The 19,139-nt window shown below is 36.6% G+C and overlaps 2 protein-coding genes across 2 annotated transcripts in view; one reads left to right on the top strand and one right to left on the bottom strand.

Annotated features, from left to right (window-relative positions):
* Positions 1-12,271, bottom strand: part of hng3 (hinge3) — a 111,753-nt gene extending 99,482 nt beyond the window's left edge. Inside the window, exon 1 of the mRNA XM_067791457.1 lies at positions 11,656-12,271. Coding sequence (XP_067647558.1) covers positions 11,656-12,076 — 421 coding nt within the window. The 5' untranslated portion in view covers positions 12,077-12,271. The remainder of the gene's footprint in view (positions 1-11,655) is intronic.
* Positions 12,272-14,544: 2,273 nt separating this feature from the next.
* On the top strand, positions 14,545-16,062 carry emc (Basic helix-loop-helix domain-containing extra-macrochaetae). Its single transcript, XM_067786497.1, has one exon. The coding sequence runs from the start codon at positions 15,118-15,120 to the stop codon at positions 15,775-15,777; it is 660 nt and encodes a 219-aa protein (XP_067642598.1). The 5' UTR covers positions 14,545-15,117; the 3' UTR covers positions 15,778-16,062.
* Positions 16,063-19,139: the final 3,077 nt, after the last annotated feature.

Here is a 19,139-nt window from a genome sequence, read left to right on the forward strand (position 1 = left end):
AAAGCAAAAAAAGTGCCGATTTTTTTAAAAATTTTATATTGCGATTGGCTGAAAGAATAAGCGAAATCAGTGATGCAAAATCCTTTAGTAGGTTCTAGAGGCATAAACACTCCTTTGAAATGTTTTTACCTCATACTTAAGTTGAGAATATATGTAGGTATGAGAAGGGTTTATTTGCGAAACTATACAATAGCGTATGAAATGTTAATTTTAATTTTAACACTTCATCCTTCAACACCCAAGTCTCCCGGTTTGACATAAAGTTGGCGGCCCTATTCAAAACTATTCCCTTGGAGTTAATTACATTGATTATAGCCTATCAACCAAGTTTAAATATCACCTACACGTTACGGCTCCTTTTACAAATATGAATACGTAGGCACATATATGTATTTAGCAGGTGAGGCTTTGTCCTTCGCAAGAACACTCAAAGTGGTTAAGATAAAGCTTTCCCAAGACAGTGGAAAAAATGACCATGTGTGCTACTACCTTAACGAAGTGGACAGTCGAACTAGTCTGAAAACTGAAGCTACCCGGTCATCCATAATGAGCTCTTATATCATTAGGCCGGAAAACAGCAATTAACATCTTTCAACTTAAAATCCTTCGATTTTCATACTAAAATATCGTTTAAATCAATGTTGTGAACGCAAACGTCTTCAAACTTTGGTCTACATTTTAAAAATTTTATCCAGGGTAAAATTTTAAATATATAGATGCGCCGAGGATTATACGATTTTCACCCATTACGCAATGACGGCATCCTTGGCCGAACTCCCTAACGTTTCAATTTGTTTCTCTGGTGTAGCTCGGCAAAAGCATCCGTTGGAAAGTCTTCGCAGCTACACCTAGAGCTTCTAGGAAAATGACGTCGACGAAGGTATGAGTTCGAAGTCGCAGTCCTATAGCTTTTGTGCTGGCATATGATGTGAGGGTCAGGAGGCGTGGTAGCGACTGGTGGTCGGGATTGCTATTGTTCGCACATCGGGAATTGTAGCTCTTAAAAACAACCGAAAAACTGGAGGCGCCCTGTGCCACGAGTTTCATGAGTATTAATAGACCATTAATAGCAGCCGTAAGTCAACTTTGTGCGTGGCCGCCAAGGAGCCACAAATGATTTAAAGAATTTGTGTTCGCGACGATTGTTAGGAGTTAACCCTAGGTGAAACTACGTTTTGCACGGGATATGCAGACAAAAGTGTGGCTATTTTATGTATCTCTATTTCTTTTCAGCAGACGCAGCAGTACCAAATCCAAAGACCGGGGCTAGGTTCGAAGCCTCTCTGGAGCAAGTGATCGAGGGAAAATCCCTCTGCAAGGAGCTACTCCTGAAAATGTTTGAACAGACTGTGAGATCTTGCGGCAAGAACCTCGGATCTTTCCGAAATGGCCAACACGTTGATTTTCTTAAATACATACAAGCAAACCCTTTCATAAATACTATTTTTTTAAATCGAAAAATCAAGCTGTTTAAAGTAAGAACACCGGCGTACGCCGGCGCGCCGCACACGCCGCCGCCGATTAAATGATCGGCGTAAACCTCTAATACATACTCACCAGCGCACCCTTATACATGCATACGAAGCTACAAGTGCCTTTATTGTAGGCATTTAAGCTTTTTCTCATACTAAAAAAGTACATTCAAGTTGAATGTTTGCAGGTGAGCCTCTTCTCAAAAGCAAACAAATAGGATGTGGTTTTTTAAAGTGATTTCATTTTGGTTTTGCGGCCTTTTTTATTTTTAATTTTTTGAGATTTTTTTGGTTTACTTTTTTTAGTTCTGCGGTTTGTCTTTTTGGTATTTTAATAATCTTTCTTTAGTGAGAACTTAACGATGGAAATTGTTGATGTTTACTTAAATTTCTTATACATACAAACATATTTACATACACATCATCAATTGTGTCTTTATGTTATATATAGGTGTGTATGAATATGTGCTGATAAAATTTTAAGCTGTGCTGTGAATTTTCAAATAACGACTGCATATTTGTTTTGAAATGAAATGAAGTGGCAGCTCAACTGACAGTTTGATGTTCACCTGGATTCTATCACCGACAGCGTTGAAATATTTGTATTTTTGTAGTTATTTCTAAGTGTTTCGAAATCATCTCACTAAGCGTTAATGATGTGAAGGTAAATACATAGATATGTACTTATGTATGATATACTCAATAAACATAGATGAAAAAAAAAAATCAGCAATTTTTTTACAAAACAAAAATTTTATATTCCTGGAATTTACTATACTACTTAACAGTTATTATACCTTCCATGAATATGAAATGGTATATTAACTTTGGTCCGATGTTTGTAAGGTTCAGAAATATAGAAGATAGACTCACCATAATGTATACCGAATTGATCAGGGCGACGAGCTGAGTTGATATAGCCATAGCCATGTCCGTCCGTCCGTCTGTCCGTCCGTCCGTCTGTCTGTTTGAACGCAAACTAGTTCCACAAATTTTGAGATATCTAAATGAAATTTGGCACAAGGATGTATTTTTGTATGGAGGGAACACTGCTCCGTGCTCCTAAATGAAGAGAGCGATGAAACGCTCAGGACAGTTGATGAACCCGAGCCCGCAATCTACTATGATGGAATTAATGATTCCCCATCCGTCTGCCCGCGGAGCTATTCAAATACGGCGCCGTACAGTTGGTTGGTATCCTTATCGCGGAAGCAGCCTTCTTAATATAATGTATAAGGTTCTGTCATGCGTATTGTGCGAAAGATTGAAAGCCACCGCAAGCAGCTGATTTAACCTTATGAATGCCCCTTCAGCCCAGGTAAATTTACTATTTTGAAATAGTACAGGCTGCTCATTATTCAGATGTTAGTGGGTTTTATTGAGTTTTCTGTGGGTTTCTTTTTTATTTGGACTGTAATGCCGTCTGCATATCCGACTAAGAATGTGTCATAGTTCAATCCAAGATAAAAAATTTCATCAAAACTGACGTTCCATACGTATGAGCGTACCCAGAGCCGTCTTAACTATGTTGTCGTGGTCCATGCTTCTGCTTTATCCTGTTATTTTTAATATAAGGAAGTCTATATCTATCTCAGCTCTTTCATGCCTTGTTTACAAGTACACACTGGGTATAAAAAAAAAAAACACAAAAACAGAAGAAACTTAGCTTGAAAAATATTTTTTCCAAGATCAGCAAATATTTTCCATATCAAAATTCATTCATAATTTACAAATACACTTCATAACTTTAAGCCATGTTTACAAACAACAAATAAACTAATAAATAAATAACAAATTGCTCTCACATGCAGAGCGCTAGTCAATAGTCAAGCGTTGGAAAAAAGTGTCATATTTCTAAGAATGTCATAACAATTTATTCATTGTCGATGACAAAGTAAACAAAAAAATAGATGAATCTGAACGTCAATACTCGCATACATACCGTGCAGTAAAAATACTAAGCAGTTCCCAAATTATACAGTCCTATGTCTAAACATTTCGTATGTCATTCCGTACCGGTTAAAAAAAGGGGTAGTAAAAAGGCAAACAAATTGTGTTTTAATATATCCGACTTGTGATGTCAAATCGAAGGATTTTCGACACTTTATATGATTTTTTACCTTCAAATTGACGGATACCTGTATCGTCATATAGAGAACTAATGGGTTTGGCTGGACCAAAAAAAACTAACTTCATTTTGTCGTAAGTTTCAGTTTATTATACCTTTCATGAAAATTGAATGGTATATTAAGTTTTTCACGAATTTCAAAATTGCAAGTAGGAAATAGACCCACTAATAAGTATACCAAATTGATCAGGACGATTTAAGTTGATTTAGCCATGTCCGTATGTCCTTCCGGCTGTCTGTTTGAAAGCAAACAAGTACTTCAACTTTTTGTTAAAATTTTGTAAGCGGGTATATTTTGTTGTCGGACTGGACATTTGTTGGAATTGAATGGATTGAACCACTATGGCACACATATATCCCCCATACAACCGATTTTTCAGAAGAGAGTGTTTTTTATATCTTCCTCAATTTGTCGGCAAGAAGCTTCAAATTTCACCAAATGCTTTCGTATAATACACATATTGTTGTCTAATGTTGTATAAAAAATCGTAGGGATCGGTCATATATATAGTATATACCTCATACAAACCGATTGTTCAAATAAGGTGCTTTTCGTCATTTCTGACCCATTTTATAAGCCAGAATCTTCATATTTCAGCAAATACTTACGTTCAAGGCATTCACTGTTGTTTAACAAAACATTTTATAGATCGGTCGTATATATAATATATAGCACATACAACCGATAAGAAACTTTTCGTAATTTCTGCCCGATTTTTACAGCTAAACGCTCCAAATTTCACCATATGCTTTCCCATATAGCAAATCTGGAAAAATCAAAGAGATCGGTAGTATATATAGGATATGTCCTCTACAACCGATTGTTCAGATAAGAAACTTTTCGCAATTTCGACACCATTTTAACAGCTAGAAGCTTCAAACTTCACCAAAAGCTTATGTATATAGCACATATTGTTGTCGATCATATAGAACGTCATTTCTTCCCCATTTTAATGGCTGCATTCAAAAGCTAAACCTCTCATCCCCCCCGCACTCTCTTGTACTTAATTGTCCATTGTCTTCGTATTTTTTTCTGTCCCCTATTCCATTAGTCTCCTCGCCATTCCTATTCCCACTCCCATTCCCATTCCCAATTCCACTTCTACCAATACTCCCACTCCCACTCTTACTCCCAATCCCACCCCTACTCACATTACCATTCGGCCTCCAGACTTCTACACCTATTACCATCCCCGTTCCCATTCTCACACCCCTTCCATTCCTTCCCCTCGCACTCCATTCCAATTCCATACTTCAATTCCCGTATCTACTCCCATTATCGTTCCGTTCCTACTCCCACGATCACTATCATTTCACTCCCACTCCCCACCTCAATTTCCTCATGTACACATACTGAACAGCTGTTTCAAATAATTGCGGAGATAAAGCAAATATAAATTGTTCCTAATATAAGGCCTGGTACCGTAAATTTTTCTCCAATTTTTTTCATCTAAGCCATTCTTGAACCATAACGAACGGAACAACAAAAATTATAGTCTTTATGTCATGTCATGGTTATGGACTCCGTTTGTGTTGCTCTCCACCCGTTTGGCAGCTTAATCAATGCATTACATGACTAACAGTTAATCTTGGGGCGGGTAGTTTTTTGATTATCTTTACTAACTTTGAAATACAGTTAAGAAATGAATGGTAGATAAACTACCGTAATTTTCTATTGAGAACTTATTTACATTGATGTTTTAGATATTATTTTTTATGGTGTTTTGGTTTTTTATTACATAATTTGTTTTTAAACTAACCCTATATCTAAACGCTACCACATTTCATTTACTTTAAAAATTCAGTGTTTACACGTGCCAAAGCAAATCAATCCACAGTAATCAAATTCATGATGGGGCCAATATGATCAAAGATTAGAAAAAATGAACAAATGCATAAATTCAAAACTTGTGTGCTGTTAATGAAGATCTTTAACACTTCAAAGTGAGCAAACTGATCGTAAAGAGCGATGTGACTTTCGTTACTCTGTATTTAAAGAAAAACGGATTGAAAAGATCAAGCAGCGAGAATGAGCAAAAGACCGAAATTTCATTCCCAAATTCGAAAAAAAAAACTTTACTTTCAGTTTTGAGAGCAAATAGTGAGAGAGAAAAGTAGAGATAAATGAGGAGAGAGAGAGAGCTGATGGCGCGCGAACAAAACTATAATTTCCCCTCAATTTTGTGTAGAATGTTATGTTGTCTATTGCGTAAACTTGTTTCATACTCTCATTGAATTCATTTTTGTATACACTCAATCTCTTACGAGAGCCTTCTGATGAGAATTACGCTCTCCTAAAAATTTGAGTACATTATTCTCCACAAAGCAATTGAATAAAAAATGCAATGAATAGCATAAAAATAAAATCGAAGCCGACCAATCAAAATGCATTTATGTTACAACCACCAGTGAGAAGTTTAGAGAGCAATGTAAATAGAAAATTTTGGAGAGTAATTGACATAAACAATAAAGGAGCATTAGGATGAGAGTTGAGCATTAATTATGAGAGATTTTTTTTGGGAATATTTGCACATTTTGTATATTGTTATAGTTGTTGAAGCGTAAAAGCAGTAGAGAAAACGAATTTCTTCAGAGAGGTTCAGTTAGTTTCTCAAAATTATTTCAGCAACAGAATGTAGAATGAAAATTTGTGGAGAATTTTACATATGCTGAGGGAATAAACTACTGTTATGGTAGGTGAGAACTGAAAACGCGGTTATGTTAAATAAGAACTGCAAACACGGTTAACTCTACGGGAGAGTTTTAGTAGTTAACTAAATCAGTTTTAATAGGGGTAACTGATTCAAGAAAACTTAATTTAGGGCTAACAGAAACTTTTGTAGAATTTTGTGCGACTGAGATTTACTTTAAAAACTATTGCTAATTTATGGAGAAAACGAAGGACAGGAGAAAAGTGGTTCATTGTAGACCTTTGAGGGCATGGAATTCAGTGTGCGAGACTTTTATGAGCTGTTCTGTAAAAAATACAGTGAAGGAGTAATAAGTCGAAGAATGATGATAGGTTGAAAAAGTTTAAATCTGTAATTGTAGGAAGATGTGTAGAGAATTGTGCATATGCTTAGGGAGTACAATTTTATGTTAGGTGGGAACTGAAGAGTAAATCACTTTTAAAAGGGAAGCTAGTTCAAGGAAACTTATGTTCAAGTTTGCTTTGAAAATTAATGTAATTGTATGGTGAAAACAAAGGACGGGGAGAAAAGTGGCTTACTATAGACCTCTGAGGGTATGAAGTTCAAGCAGGGGTAATAAATTGAACAAGTTAAAATCTGTTATTGTACAGAAATCCCTAAAGGATGGGAGATAATTGCACATAGCTCATGTTGCTTGGGGGAAGTTGTTGATTTATCTTTAAAGAAGATAGATATCAAAATAAAATCAAAAATAGGTTCATATATTAAAAATAAGTAAAGAGTGCATCTGCGAAACGAGGCAAACTATCTTCAGATATAGGAGCGTTTAATAACAGAGCGCTGCTAAGTTTATATCATTTCTGAGAAGTATAATCTACAGAGGCTCGACAATGTCATTAGTGTCATGTTATGAGTAAAGCTGGAGACATTTGTGCTTTATCGGTAACCGTATCGGTAACTAATAACAGCTGATTCGACCAATCTTATGAGAATCAATGCAATCGATTATTGGTGCCGCTAAGGTCGTAACTGTATCGTACCCAACCAATTGGATTTTGGTTTACCATCGTAACGATAAACAACTGATTACGTTAGGGATACGACTACAGCGATACGACAAACGGCACCAATGACTCCAGCTTAAATGGTATGTTGACTTAACCAGACCAGATGTCCGCTGAGGTTGTGAATAGAAGAACACTCCATAGAATATATGAGGTGTAATTAGGTACTCAGGGCAAATTAAAACGACCGGTGAACAGATGCGACTTTGTGATCCAAAAAACCACTTTTTTTCGAAAGTTCTAATTGTAGGGATGCTGCTACAGAATAAACAATTAATCATTTTTTAGACGGAGAGCGATATGATCCAGCTTACTAAAATTGGAAACAGGGCTTTGAAGTTGGCAGGCGATCACGGTTAACCTGAAGCCTTAGTGGAAAAGCTGACACCTCCCCGAAAGGGCTGGTAGTAGAGATATACGCCGCCACCGCCAATTTTGGTCGTTTTTCGCACGCCGCCGCCGAATGTCAAAAATATCGGCGCAGAGGCGGCGGCGGCGGCGTCCGGCGCGTTACTATATTTTCTACTCGTTTAAGACTGTTTAGGCCATTTATTGTTCATGTCGAAAATTGGTCGGACATGGTCAAAAGTGGTATCAACGGATGCGCATGTTGTTGTTGTTGTAGCGATAAGGACACTCCCCGAAGGCCTTGGGGAGTGTTATCGATGTTGATGGTCCTTTGCCGGATGCAGATCCGGCACGTTCCGGTACCAAGCCCGACCATCTCGGGAACGATTTGTTATACAACCACATGCGACCTTCTTGGCCATCCGCCCTCCCTACCCCTACATCCATGAGGAGTTCGGGGTTGCCAGAGCCTCGGCTGTTAATGAAACAGGATTCGCCACGGATAGGTGAGGTTGACAATTGGGTTTGGAGAAGCTATATATTACGCTGGCAACCTGAAAGGGTTGCGCTACACAACCCCTTGAATCTGGTATTTTAGTCCCCTCTTACGACAGGCATACCTACCGCGGGTATATTCTGACCCCCTAACTCGCTGGGGGATGCGCATCACTGCCAGTTATAAGAAACTAATTGCGAAATTTAATTCTTTCTAATTGTTCAAAAGTTATGTAAAAAACCAGCGCTTTCGATGTCAGCATAACACGGACTTTGCATCACCCAAATCTCCAAGTTATTAAAAAAAAAACACTAAAAGAAAAGTTTTATAATAAATTTATATGGTCACTTCGCATATATTTTTTTTTAATTAATAATGATCAATGAATTCAAATAAAATTACCCAAGGCGAACATGTTCTCAAATTGTCGTCAAGTTGTTAAAAAAAACCAAATTATCCAAAAAAGTGCCGATTTTTAAAAAAAATTTACATTGCCATTGGCTGAAAGAATAGCGAAATCAGTGATGCAAAATCCTTTAGTAGGTTCTAGGGGCATAAACACTCCTTTGAAATGATTCTTACCTCATACTCAAGTTGAAGATATATGATAAGGCTTTGAAAAATCACTTGGGCTTACATTCAAAGATCTTTTGTTTATTTGCGAAACTACAATAGCGTCTGAAATGTTAATTTTGATTTTCACACTTAATCCTTCAACACCCAAGTATCCCGGTTTGACATTTCCTAAAGTTGATGGCCCTATCCCCAACCAGTCCCTTGGAGTGACTCACATTGATTATAGTCTATCAACCAAGTTTAAATATCACCTACACGTTACGGCTCCTTTTACAAATGTGAATACGTAGGCACATATATATACCAAGTGAGGCTCTGTCCTTCGCAAGAACACTTAAAGTGGCGAAGCAACAGCTTTCCCAAGATAGTCAAACTAATTACCGTGTGTGCTACTATCCTAACGTAGTGAACAGTCGAACTAGTCTGAAAACTGAAGCTATGCGATCATCCATAATGAGCTCTTATATCATAAGGCCGGAAAACAGCAATTAACATCTTTGAACTTAAAATCCTTCGATTTTCATACTAAAATATCGCTTAAATCAATGTTGTGAACGCAAACGTCTTCAAACTTTGGTCTACATTTTAAAAATTTTATCCAGGGTCATTGTAAAATTTTAATTATGTAGATGCGCCGAGGATTATACGATTTTCACCCATGAGTTAAGCAATGACATCCGAATAGTCACTCCCTAACGTTTCAAGGTTTTTCTCTGGTGTAGCTCGGCAGCATAGCGCGACAAAAACATCAGTTAGAAAGTGTACGGAGCTACACCTAGAGCTTCTATGAAAGTGACATCGACGAAGGTACATATGAGTTCGAAGTCGCTGTCCTATAGCTTCTGTGCTGGCATACGGTGTGAGGGTCAGGAGGCGTGGTAGCGACTGGTGGTCGGGATTGCTACTGTTCGCACATCGGGAACTGTAGGTGCACAAAACCTTTCCTAAATATTATTTTTTTAAATAGAAAAATCAAGCTTTTTAAAGTAAGAATACCTAGAGCCTACGCCGCCGCCGCCGATAAGGTGATCGGCGTAGACCTCTAGCCGGTAGGTCAAAATTGTCACTGTCTCCCTGACGTTAATATACATTAGAAACACTTCGCGCTTAATTTAGTGATGCAGGATCAGATGAGATAACTTCCGACTCGCGCTGCATTCTGGCTGTGTGTACATGTTCTCATAAGGACATCCGCCAATCCACATGTAAAATCACTGAAACTGACAAAAGTACAACGTACAGAGATAGCGTTTTCACCGTTAATGCAGTAGAACACATGATTGAAAAGACCAAAAATCCAATAAACAATAAAGAGAACAGCGATGGGCCGGTATACAGAAAGAATAGCAAAAACCTGGTATCGCGAAGTGGCCGTCATTAGGTAAAATAACAGACACTGGACATGGACCACCTCACAACTAAAACATAAGTCTACTACACCATCCACCATCATAAGCGGTTGTTGAAAGTAAAATAACAGGCAACACAGCGCCCATTTTATCAAAAGTTGGTTAAAAGTGAGTAAAGAATTTAATTTAAAAAATGTCGATATTGATCTGAGATGGATACAGTTTCAATCAGATGTAGTGAATACTGAAACGCGAGTTCTGTTAACATAACACATTTCTGCTACTTTACATTAAGCTGTAGACATTTTAAAACAGGATCGCCTTTGGACAAGTTTAATTATCCAGCTGCTGATGCACCATATAGAGGGGAAGTATTTTAAAGTCAGCAAAAAGTTGGGAGACTTTTATGCTAAGGAAGATGCATCACATTGAAATGTTAATTTATAAGCACTGGAGAAAATAAGGTTATGTTCCTTTAACAGATGTAGACTTCTTAACTTAGTAACAATGTCGGAGATTTCTATTAGCGGTCTTTTAAAAGGAGACTAAATTGATCCAGCAAATGTTAATGAAAAGGGGAAATTTGTGGAATAAATAACAGAAACTCTGTGAGATCATGAAAAACTCAGAATATACCGGTTCTGTTAAAATAAAAACGGGTTTTGTATGACGTATCAAAATTTTATTTGTAGACTTTTGCAGATCTGAAATAGCAGATATACATTACAGAGCTTGAATAAATAAGGAGAATGCAGCTATTTTGTGCCGATGAAACTATTCGGGTTTACAGATATTTTCATTGCAGTTAAATTGACTGCATGTGTGCAGTTACAAAGGGGAGTTTCTTGCATGAACTGAAAATTTTAAATTAAAAATATTCGTTTACAGAATCACAACTTATCTGACGAATTGTTGACTGTTGTTTTGAAAATTATCCCATTTTTTCTCCCAATTTGTAGGAAAAATTAAAAAGGAGCACGACGCAAACTGGAAGAGAAGCTCGGCCTAAAATCTATTCGGAGGTTGTCGCGCGTTACATTTATTTATTTATTTTTTTTTTTTACGGTATTAGCCTAAAGTTGCTGTTAGCTATAAAGAACGAAGACTTGAGTTTATTATAGACGTACAAAAGGAACTTTGCCTTCTGGCGTCACATGCGGATATAATAAACCTCGTCAGTAACAGCAGATGTGGAAAAAACCGCGAAGTTTACAAAGGAAGGCATTTATTATTTCCAAGGATATCCCTTGAAGGCATTGAGAGGGAACGGAGATAGAGCTAGTACGTCTCTAAATGCGTCAGTTCACAAATAGTCTGTGTGATAGTTTTGTTGACCGGTTAGCTTTACCTTAGCTAGTACTCTTTAAAGCGCAAAAATATCTTCCCCTGACATAAAGAATAAATATTAAGCTGTAAGCCAATATATGTATCAACCTGAGGAGCAGGAATCTTAAGTGGAAATTTTGAGGTTGTGTTCAAATCTCCGAATATGTTGTTTTAATACTCGCGGCTAGAGCTGCAGTGTGAGGTAGTTTTTCTCGTACACTTGAGTGCCTTGAGTTGTTTCTTACCTTTAGCGTTTCTCTTTGGAGTATTTAGGGCCGGTGTCACTATCTTCGCAGTATCTAGCGCCATTGTTGTTGCTAGCGGAGCAGCATTTATCACCGTTCTTGTTGTTCTCCTTGTAGCATTTGATACCGCTTTTGTTGTTGTATTAATAGTAACATTTTTTGTCGAAATCGCTTCTGTTGTTGTAATCTTAGCATTCTTTGTTTTAGGTTTCTTTTTATTAACGCCATGAACGTACAATAACGGTCTATCGCGGTTACCCAAATTACCGACACTTTCTCCATATTCAGCCAATTGTGGCGGACTTTGTGCAGCTTCTTGCGTATAGGAGCATGCTTCTGCTTGTAAGCTTTCCGCTCTTTTCCTAGCTCTATATTCCCGCGTACGTTCCGTAGCAGTTTTAGGCCTTTGCTTAAATTCCATTAGACTTTGTTTTTTGTTAAATGTAAGTAGTTTACTTCCACTAATTAAAACTAATTCCACTTTACCTTAAATAAATTTAGTTTACTGTTACGTATAACCACAAGAAACTACAAACGATTTCAAACTGATGAGAACGAGCGCTACAAAAAAATCCGCCTAAACTAACACAAACATGTGCGGTTTCCTCTATTATTATTTGCTCTTCCGTTGCATTTGTTTCCGTCGTCAAAGCTTAACGGCGAAGCCTTGTTACCAGATGTGGGGAAGTCATATTGTGTGGGGGATTTTTTTTTTTTGACACTTATTGTGTGTAGAAGTTTAGAAATATTTGAATAAGAACATTATTGCTACATACGTTTTAAATCCTTTTTCATTATAGTGCTAATGTTATCCCCATTCCTACATACACACAAGGATAAGCAGGATAGCGTATAAATACATAGAGGTTTATTTCGAGGCACCAGTTTCTTTCATTTGGCTGACGTTTTATGACTGCATTTCACGATTAGTTTCCAAGATATTTGGTTGCAATTTTGCGTAGTTCATAGGCTATATCTTTGATGATATATTTTGTGCTATATGTGAATGGGTGGGTCGAAAATGTTCCAAGCGACTATTTTACGATCACATGATACGCGAGTTTGGTTTAAGCTGCGCCCAGGCTTTAACGAATGGACCCAAATCACTATCTTCACACATTTTTATAAGAAATTGAAAGATTACAAATTTGTGAGCTAACTTGACTCATTTAGAAGATATTCCCGGTTAAAATACAATTTCAAATTGTATGTGACGACTCGCACAGATCTTTCGTTACAAGAAAGTCCGAACAGGAATTTCTAGCGCCCTCCGTAAAAAATTGTATTAACGTTAGTAATAATCAAATTATGTTAACTTCAACGCCTATATCAGGTTAGGATACGCTCACATAACATCGACTTAGGGAGTGAAGCTGCCAAGTTCCATTATTACTAAAAATAACTTTTTAACGCAGTTTGGTGAACCAAGAGATACTACATTATCTAGGCAGAACAACAACATCATATATTGGCTTTCAGCCAAGTAAGGAATCTCTTATATTGGGTTTTCAATGAAATCTGAAATAGTTACATGCCTTCTTCTTCTGGTGGTAATAAAGACACTTCCCGAAGGTTTTGGCAGATTTTGATCCGATACTAAGGTGGATGTAGTCAACCATCTCGCAGACGGTTTGGTATGGCCCCGTCGAGCGTTCCAGGTCTTTTCATTTTGGTCGCCGAGCTCTTCTCTGTGGGCCAATTTTGCGTTTAGTAAGAATATTTAAATTGCTTAAATGAATAATGAAGTTTTTTTGGGTTTCGTTTCATCGGAATTGGTGTGAGACGCTGTTTATATATGGATATTCCTTTTACGGCTGCTATATATCTTATAAAAAAATGTGGTGGGACAATTAAAGCGGTCGTGTGCTGAGTCACACCCATCCGTCTAACATGATTTATTTTCTGAAAATAATGTCGCCTTGTGGGTTCTTCTCAGCTTTTTTCACTTGAATAAGAAGTGCGGTAGTAAAATAAAAAATAAATAAATGTGAGGTGCGATAACCTTCGACGAGATTTTAGGCCGAGCTTCACTTCCAATTTGCGTCGCGCTCCTTTTAATTTTTCCTACAAATTTGTGGGACGGGCCCTACTTGTTTTATGCCGACTACGAACGGCATTTGCAAGGCAGATGAGTTTTCACTGAGTGCTTTTCAGTGCTTTCCAAACACTGATGTAGGGGCGACATAGCTTAGACATTGTTACTTCTAATTGCAAAAACTTGTTTCTAAAATTTTGATGTTCCTTTGGCCGGGCATGAGCCCAGGATTTTCGGATCCCTGTCGACCGGTAGTATAACCAACAAAATCAATCTGTTTGCAGAGCGCGAAGTGACTTAGTTCAAAAGTTAGTATTTAGAATGAGGGTAACATTTTTCCCAGAAAAGAAAATTCCATAGGAAAGCTGTCGAAAATGAATATCTGTCAGTGAACAGCATATTTAAATAATTTCACAATGCCTCGTTACCACCAAACGAATGCTAACAGAAATCTTCTGAAAAATTTGGGAGCATTTTGTTTACTTTAATTAACACATACATAATTGCCGCTTCGCCACTCATCATACTGAAAACAACATATTGACTCATCAGAAAATAAAATTCTCTACCCGCCGAGACATTTTCTACAAGTTTTCTACAAGGCTGAGTAATCTCTCATTCCATTTATTTACTTACCTACTGCACAGCTGCATCAACCCGAGTCAGCGAGTCTACAAACGACTCTTGGCTGCTATTTACACATGGCAAATACCAATAACGACTCTACAATGCACAGCAGGTAATAACATAAAGAATCTCATGAGAACTGTGAGCGCGCAGCCCATACCAGCTCATTGGTTAAGGCGGAGTTTAACGCTGACCAAGTATAAATAGCGGTACTCAGAGCGCAAATGTCACATATCGTGTTTGATACTCAAAGCGTACAGTTTGGGCTTTCTAAGTGGAAAGTATTTGAAAAGTAAAGTTGGGGAAAAAATTAAGAAAATAAATCTCAGCGCCACTTCAAAAAATTAAAAAAAAAAACTAACGTGTGTGCCAATTGAACGCGCCACGACTAAACGGATTACGGGCGTCAAATACGCGACATTCAAAGTAATTGAATTGACAAAAAATGAAATTAAGTGTTTTTTGAAAATAAAAAACAAAAATTATAAAAAAAACTGCAAAATAGGTTTGAAAGCAAAGCATTAGTAAAAAAACCAAATTTTTCAAACGAAGTGAACAATTCTGTACTAAACAGTTAAAACAAAAAATATAGGCAACAATTTTTGAAAAAATTAAACTGAGTGCAGTGCTTGTGATTATTTAAAGCACATAAACTAAAAAAAAAATTGCTGCAACAAAGCAATTTTCATCCTACGAAACTTTTTCTCGCCTGAACCTCGCACACGGCCGCCACAGACGACCGTCGCAAAAAAACAGCCGCCAAAATTTTACTCAAAGAACGTAAACAAGTCATTTCAAAAATGAAATCCCTCACAGCCGTCTGCCAAACAGGTGCCTCAATGCCACCTATGAATCCGAATGGACGTATAGCGCGTCATACGCCACAACGTGGCGATGGTGAAAATGCCGAAATGAAAATGTACCTCTCCAAATTGAAAGATCTCGTACCGTTTATGCCGAAAAATCGTAAACTTTCAAAGCTAGAGATTATACAGCATGTTATCGATTATATTTGTGATTTACAAACTGAGCTGGAGGCACATCCCGAAATTGGTAATTTTGATGCGGCGAGCGCATTGGGTATGACCAGCGGCGTCGACGATGATGAATCTATCGCCAATGCAATGACCAGTGAAGAAAATCAACGTTTAGCTGAACGTTTAGCTGCCGGTGAAAGTTTAAGCGCGGCGCTACATCAGCATCAACAGAACACAACCGGCGCAACTACATCTAGTCCTGCCTTGCGACAGCCATTGGCTGATCGTCAAGCGCCAAATACAATCCTGCCTGGTGCAACAATGGCAATGCATATGCAACAACAATTGCAATTACAACAACAACAATGGGAACAACAAATGCAACTGCAGCAACAACAGCAATCCCAACAGCAGCAGCAACAACAACAACACCAGCAAACGCATCAACAACAAATGCCAAGTGGCGAAGCGGTGAGTTGTTGAAGATTAGGCAGAAACAGAAGAAGAAGAAGAATATATATTAATTATAAGTTTAGGCATTAGGTTGTATAGCAGTACATATAATTTTTTGTTAGGATTGAACTACAAAACTTAAAATAAAAACAACAAAAAAAAAAAAGAAATGTTGAAAATGTGTGTGAAAGAAAAAATGTATAATTTAAATCTCTAAGCAGCTGTATCCTATATAAATAATAAGCGGAAATCTTAATTAAAAAAATGTAATATATTCAAAAATTAAGCATTTTAAAATGCACTGAAAAAAGAAAATTTTATTTGAAAAAGTAGCATGAAAAAATTAAATATTAAAAATAGAATGCACAGCTAAATAAAATAATAGTGTATAAAAAATTTTTGTTGTTAAAGACTGTTATAGATGTTTAAGTTGGTCGAATAAAAAATGATGAAAAAATTGACTAATAATTTTGAAAAAAAAAAAAAAACAATTTCTTTTTTCTGAAAATAAGTTATGTTTTGAGCATGAAAAAGTAAGTACTTGCAGTTGATGAGGAGAAACGAGAAAATTTTTAGGTTGTCGCCTTATGTAAAATTCGAGAAATTTCGCGTACGAAATAGTATTCATGATAGGTATACAAATTATCTGCAAAATTCCAAAAATTAGTATTTGATTAGGTGTTTTGGGTATTTGGGTTATTTCAAAGGTCCTATAATACAAAAGAGTATGTTAGATGACTTGAAATTTGTCTAATACCAAAACTGCGCGATTAACATTAGTGTCTGAAAACGAAAATCAAAACTTTCATAACTGTCAAGAGATTTTTTGCATAAAAGAGGTGGCAAAAAAGCAGTTTGGGTTCGGTGGAAACGTAGTATAAGATATACAACAGTTATTTTTATCAAATTTCGTCAACTAGATTCCTATTTTTTTACTTTAGATAATTAATAAAAAAAAATTGTAACTGAAACTATGCAAATTAATCTCATAAATGTTTGTCGAAAAACCGAGGAAATTTTACCAAAATTTCGAACTTTTTATTTGGTTTTCTGAATTTTTGTTCAAGTATGCAGTTTCGCGGCCCAATCAATTTTAGCGCCACAAAGCATGAGTTATAGGGCTCTAAAAATTTGCATAGATTTTTCAAAATTTGTTTGCCGAAGTGTGTTTCAGGTTTTTTTTTCATATAAAAAAACTATTGCCTTTAGAGGTAGAAGAAAATATAAAATATACTTCGGAAACATAAAAATTGTGAAAAATCAATACGAGTTTTTAGAGACCTATAACTTGTACTTTGTTGGACTAAAATAGATTGGGCCGTAAAATTGGGTATTCAAAAATGTTGAGAAAATTATAGAAAGCTCGAAATTTTCCTAAAATTTCCATGAACATTCAACATTTATGTAAAACTCCTACATTACTAAGAGAAAAAATGCGCGCAATGAGTTTTGAATTCAAAATCAAAACAAGCCAGCCTACATATATGTAATACTCCTATATTGCTACAAAAGGATGCGTACATTCCCAAACATCAGAATGCCGACATATCTCTGTTTAAACGTTTTTGTTTTTGTATTCAATAACCGAATATACCTAAATTTAAATTTTTTCTTGTCACACCTATGCTGATACAATCACACAAATTTTATTGGCTGTCTTGTTTGGTTTCGAATTCAAAACACATTGCAAGCATTTTCTATTAGCAATATAGGAGTATTACATATATGGCAATCGATTATTTTCGAAAACGTTTTTGATATAGGCTTGCGCATAGTTTTTGGTATAAAATTCAGTCAAGTTTTTTCTTAAGCTATCGAAAATAAAAAAAATGAGTTTAATTGACGAAATTTTTGAAAATATCCACGGTTACATGGATTTTCGAATTTGTTTTAAAAAATCGCTATCTTAGAACATGTTTCAAAAATGCCCTAATCGAACTTAAGTTCAATACATTTTGACATTGGCGGGGGCGTTTTTGAAAAAAAAAAACAAAACTGTGAAAAAGGGTGTTTTGGTAAATATTTTTAGATATTTGCTAAAAACCTCCTTTCAAACAAATTTATCAAAAAAAAAAAAAATTATTTAATTGTATGAATCAAATCACTCCTTACATACTCTGTCTCTGTTTATACGGTTTATTATTATATAAGTTCAAAATAAGTTTGGCTATACTTTGCCCTTTTTTAAAAAATGTATTACCTCAAGCTAAAATTCGTATAGCATCATCGCCATTGGGGTTTATATCTTTTCTGTGACGTAGTTATAGGTAGTTGTGTAAACTAAGAACCTTAGTTGTTGTTGTTGTTGAGGCCTTGGGGAATGTTATTGATGTTGACGGTCCTTTGTCGGATGCAGATCCGGTACGTTCCGGTAACAAGCATCATTAAGGCACCAGCCCGACCATCTCGGGAACGGTTTAGTATGACCACATGAAACCTTCAAGGCCATACCGCCCCCCACCCCCTAGATCTATGGCGAACTCGGGAACGCCGGAGCCTCGGTTGTTAAAGTGAAAAGCTACACAATCCCTTGAAACAATTTGGTATTTTAGTCGCCTCTTACGACAGAAATACCTGCCGCGGTTATTTTCTAAGGCCCCTAACCCGCCGGGCGCAAGAACCTTAGCATATTAGCATAATACAGTGGAGTCTGGATATAGTTAACTAATTTCTGCAAGGCCTGTTCACAGTATCCAGGTTGTTCACTATATTCAGTTTGGCATTTTTTTTCAACTTGGTTTATTAGCTTTAAATTCATGTTTGCTTATGCAAACATAACAGATTATTTGTATTAAATAATATTTTGAAAATTACATATATATTATTAAAAGAATTTACGAATAGGTGTTTGCTTTTTGTGTTCGGAAATTGACTTTTGAACCGCTTTTTTCGCGTAGACTTTTCAGTACTAGCATGCCAGTATAGTCAGTGGTGTTAGCTTCAGCCCATGCGATAGCTATATCGAAGCTTTTAATGGCTTCAGTAGCTTTTATTGAATTTCCGATCTGTCCTTGGCCCCGGCTGTCACCACCAGATTCTTCAGTATCCATAAGAGTCGTCCGCTTAGATGCTCCGACCGCCTGGTGGGATATAATACTACGAGCATTATTTTTATTCCCGAAACTGTTGATTTGGCCACACCATAAATCTTTGCTAAGGATGAAACATTTGCACCTTTTTAGATTTTTTGAGCAATTTCAAGTTTTTGCTTTAATGGAAAGAATTTCCTCACAGGCATGATAACACATAATTTATTAGCACATAAACACTTTTAAAAACACAGTGCACATTCACTCAGAAGCGTTTTGCACCCGACAAGAGATAAATAAAGACTGGCACCAAATACCTACATAGCAGCAGCTTTTACAGTAAAGAACATAAAATGAGCATTT

Source organism: Eurosta solidaginis, chromosome 5 (assembly GCF_040869045.1).
Source record: "Eurosta solidaginis isolate ZX-2024a chromosome 5, ASM4086904v1, whole genome shotgun sequence".
In the NCBI taxonomy this organism is placed as follows: Eukaryota; Metazoa; Arthropoda; class Insecta; order Diptera; family Tephritidae; genus Eurosta; species Eurosta solidaginis.

Excerpts from the sequence above, each read along its gene's own strand:
- emc (XM_067786497.1), top strand. The coding sequence starts at position 15,118 with ATGAAATCCCTCACAGCCGTCTGCCAAACAGGTGCCTCAATGCCACCT.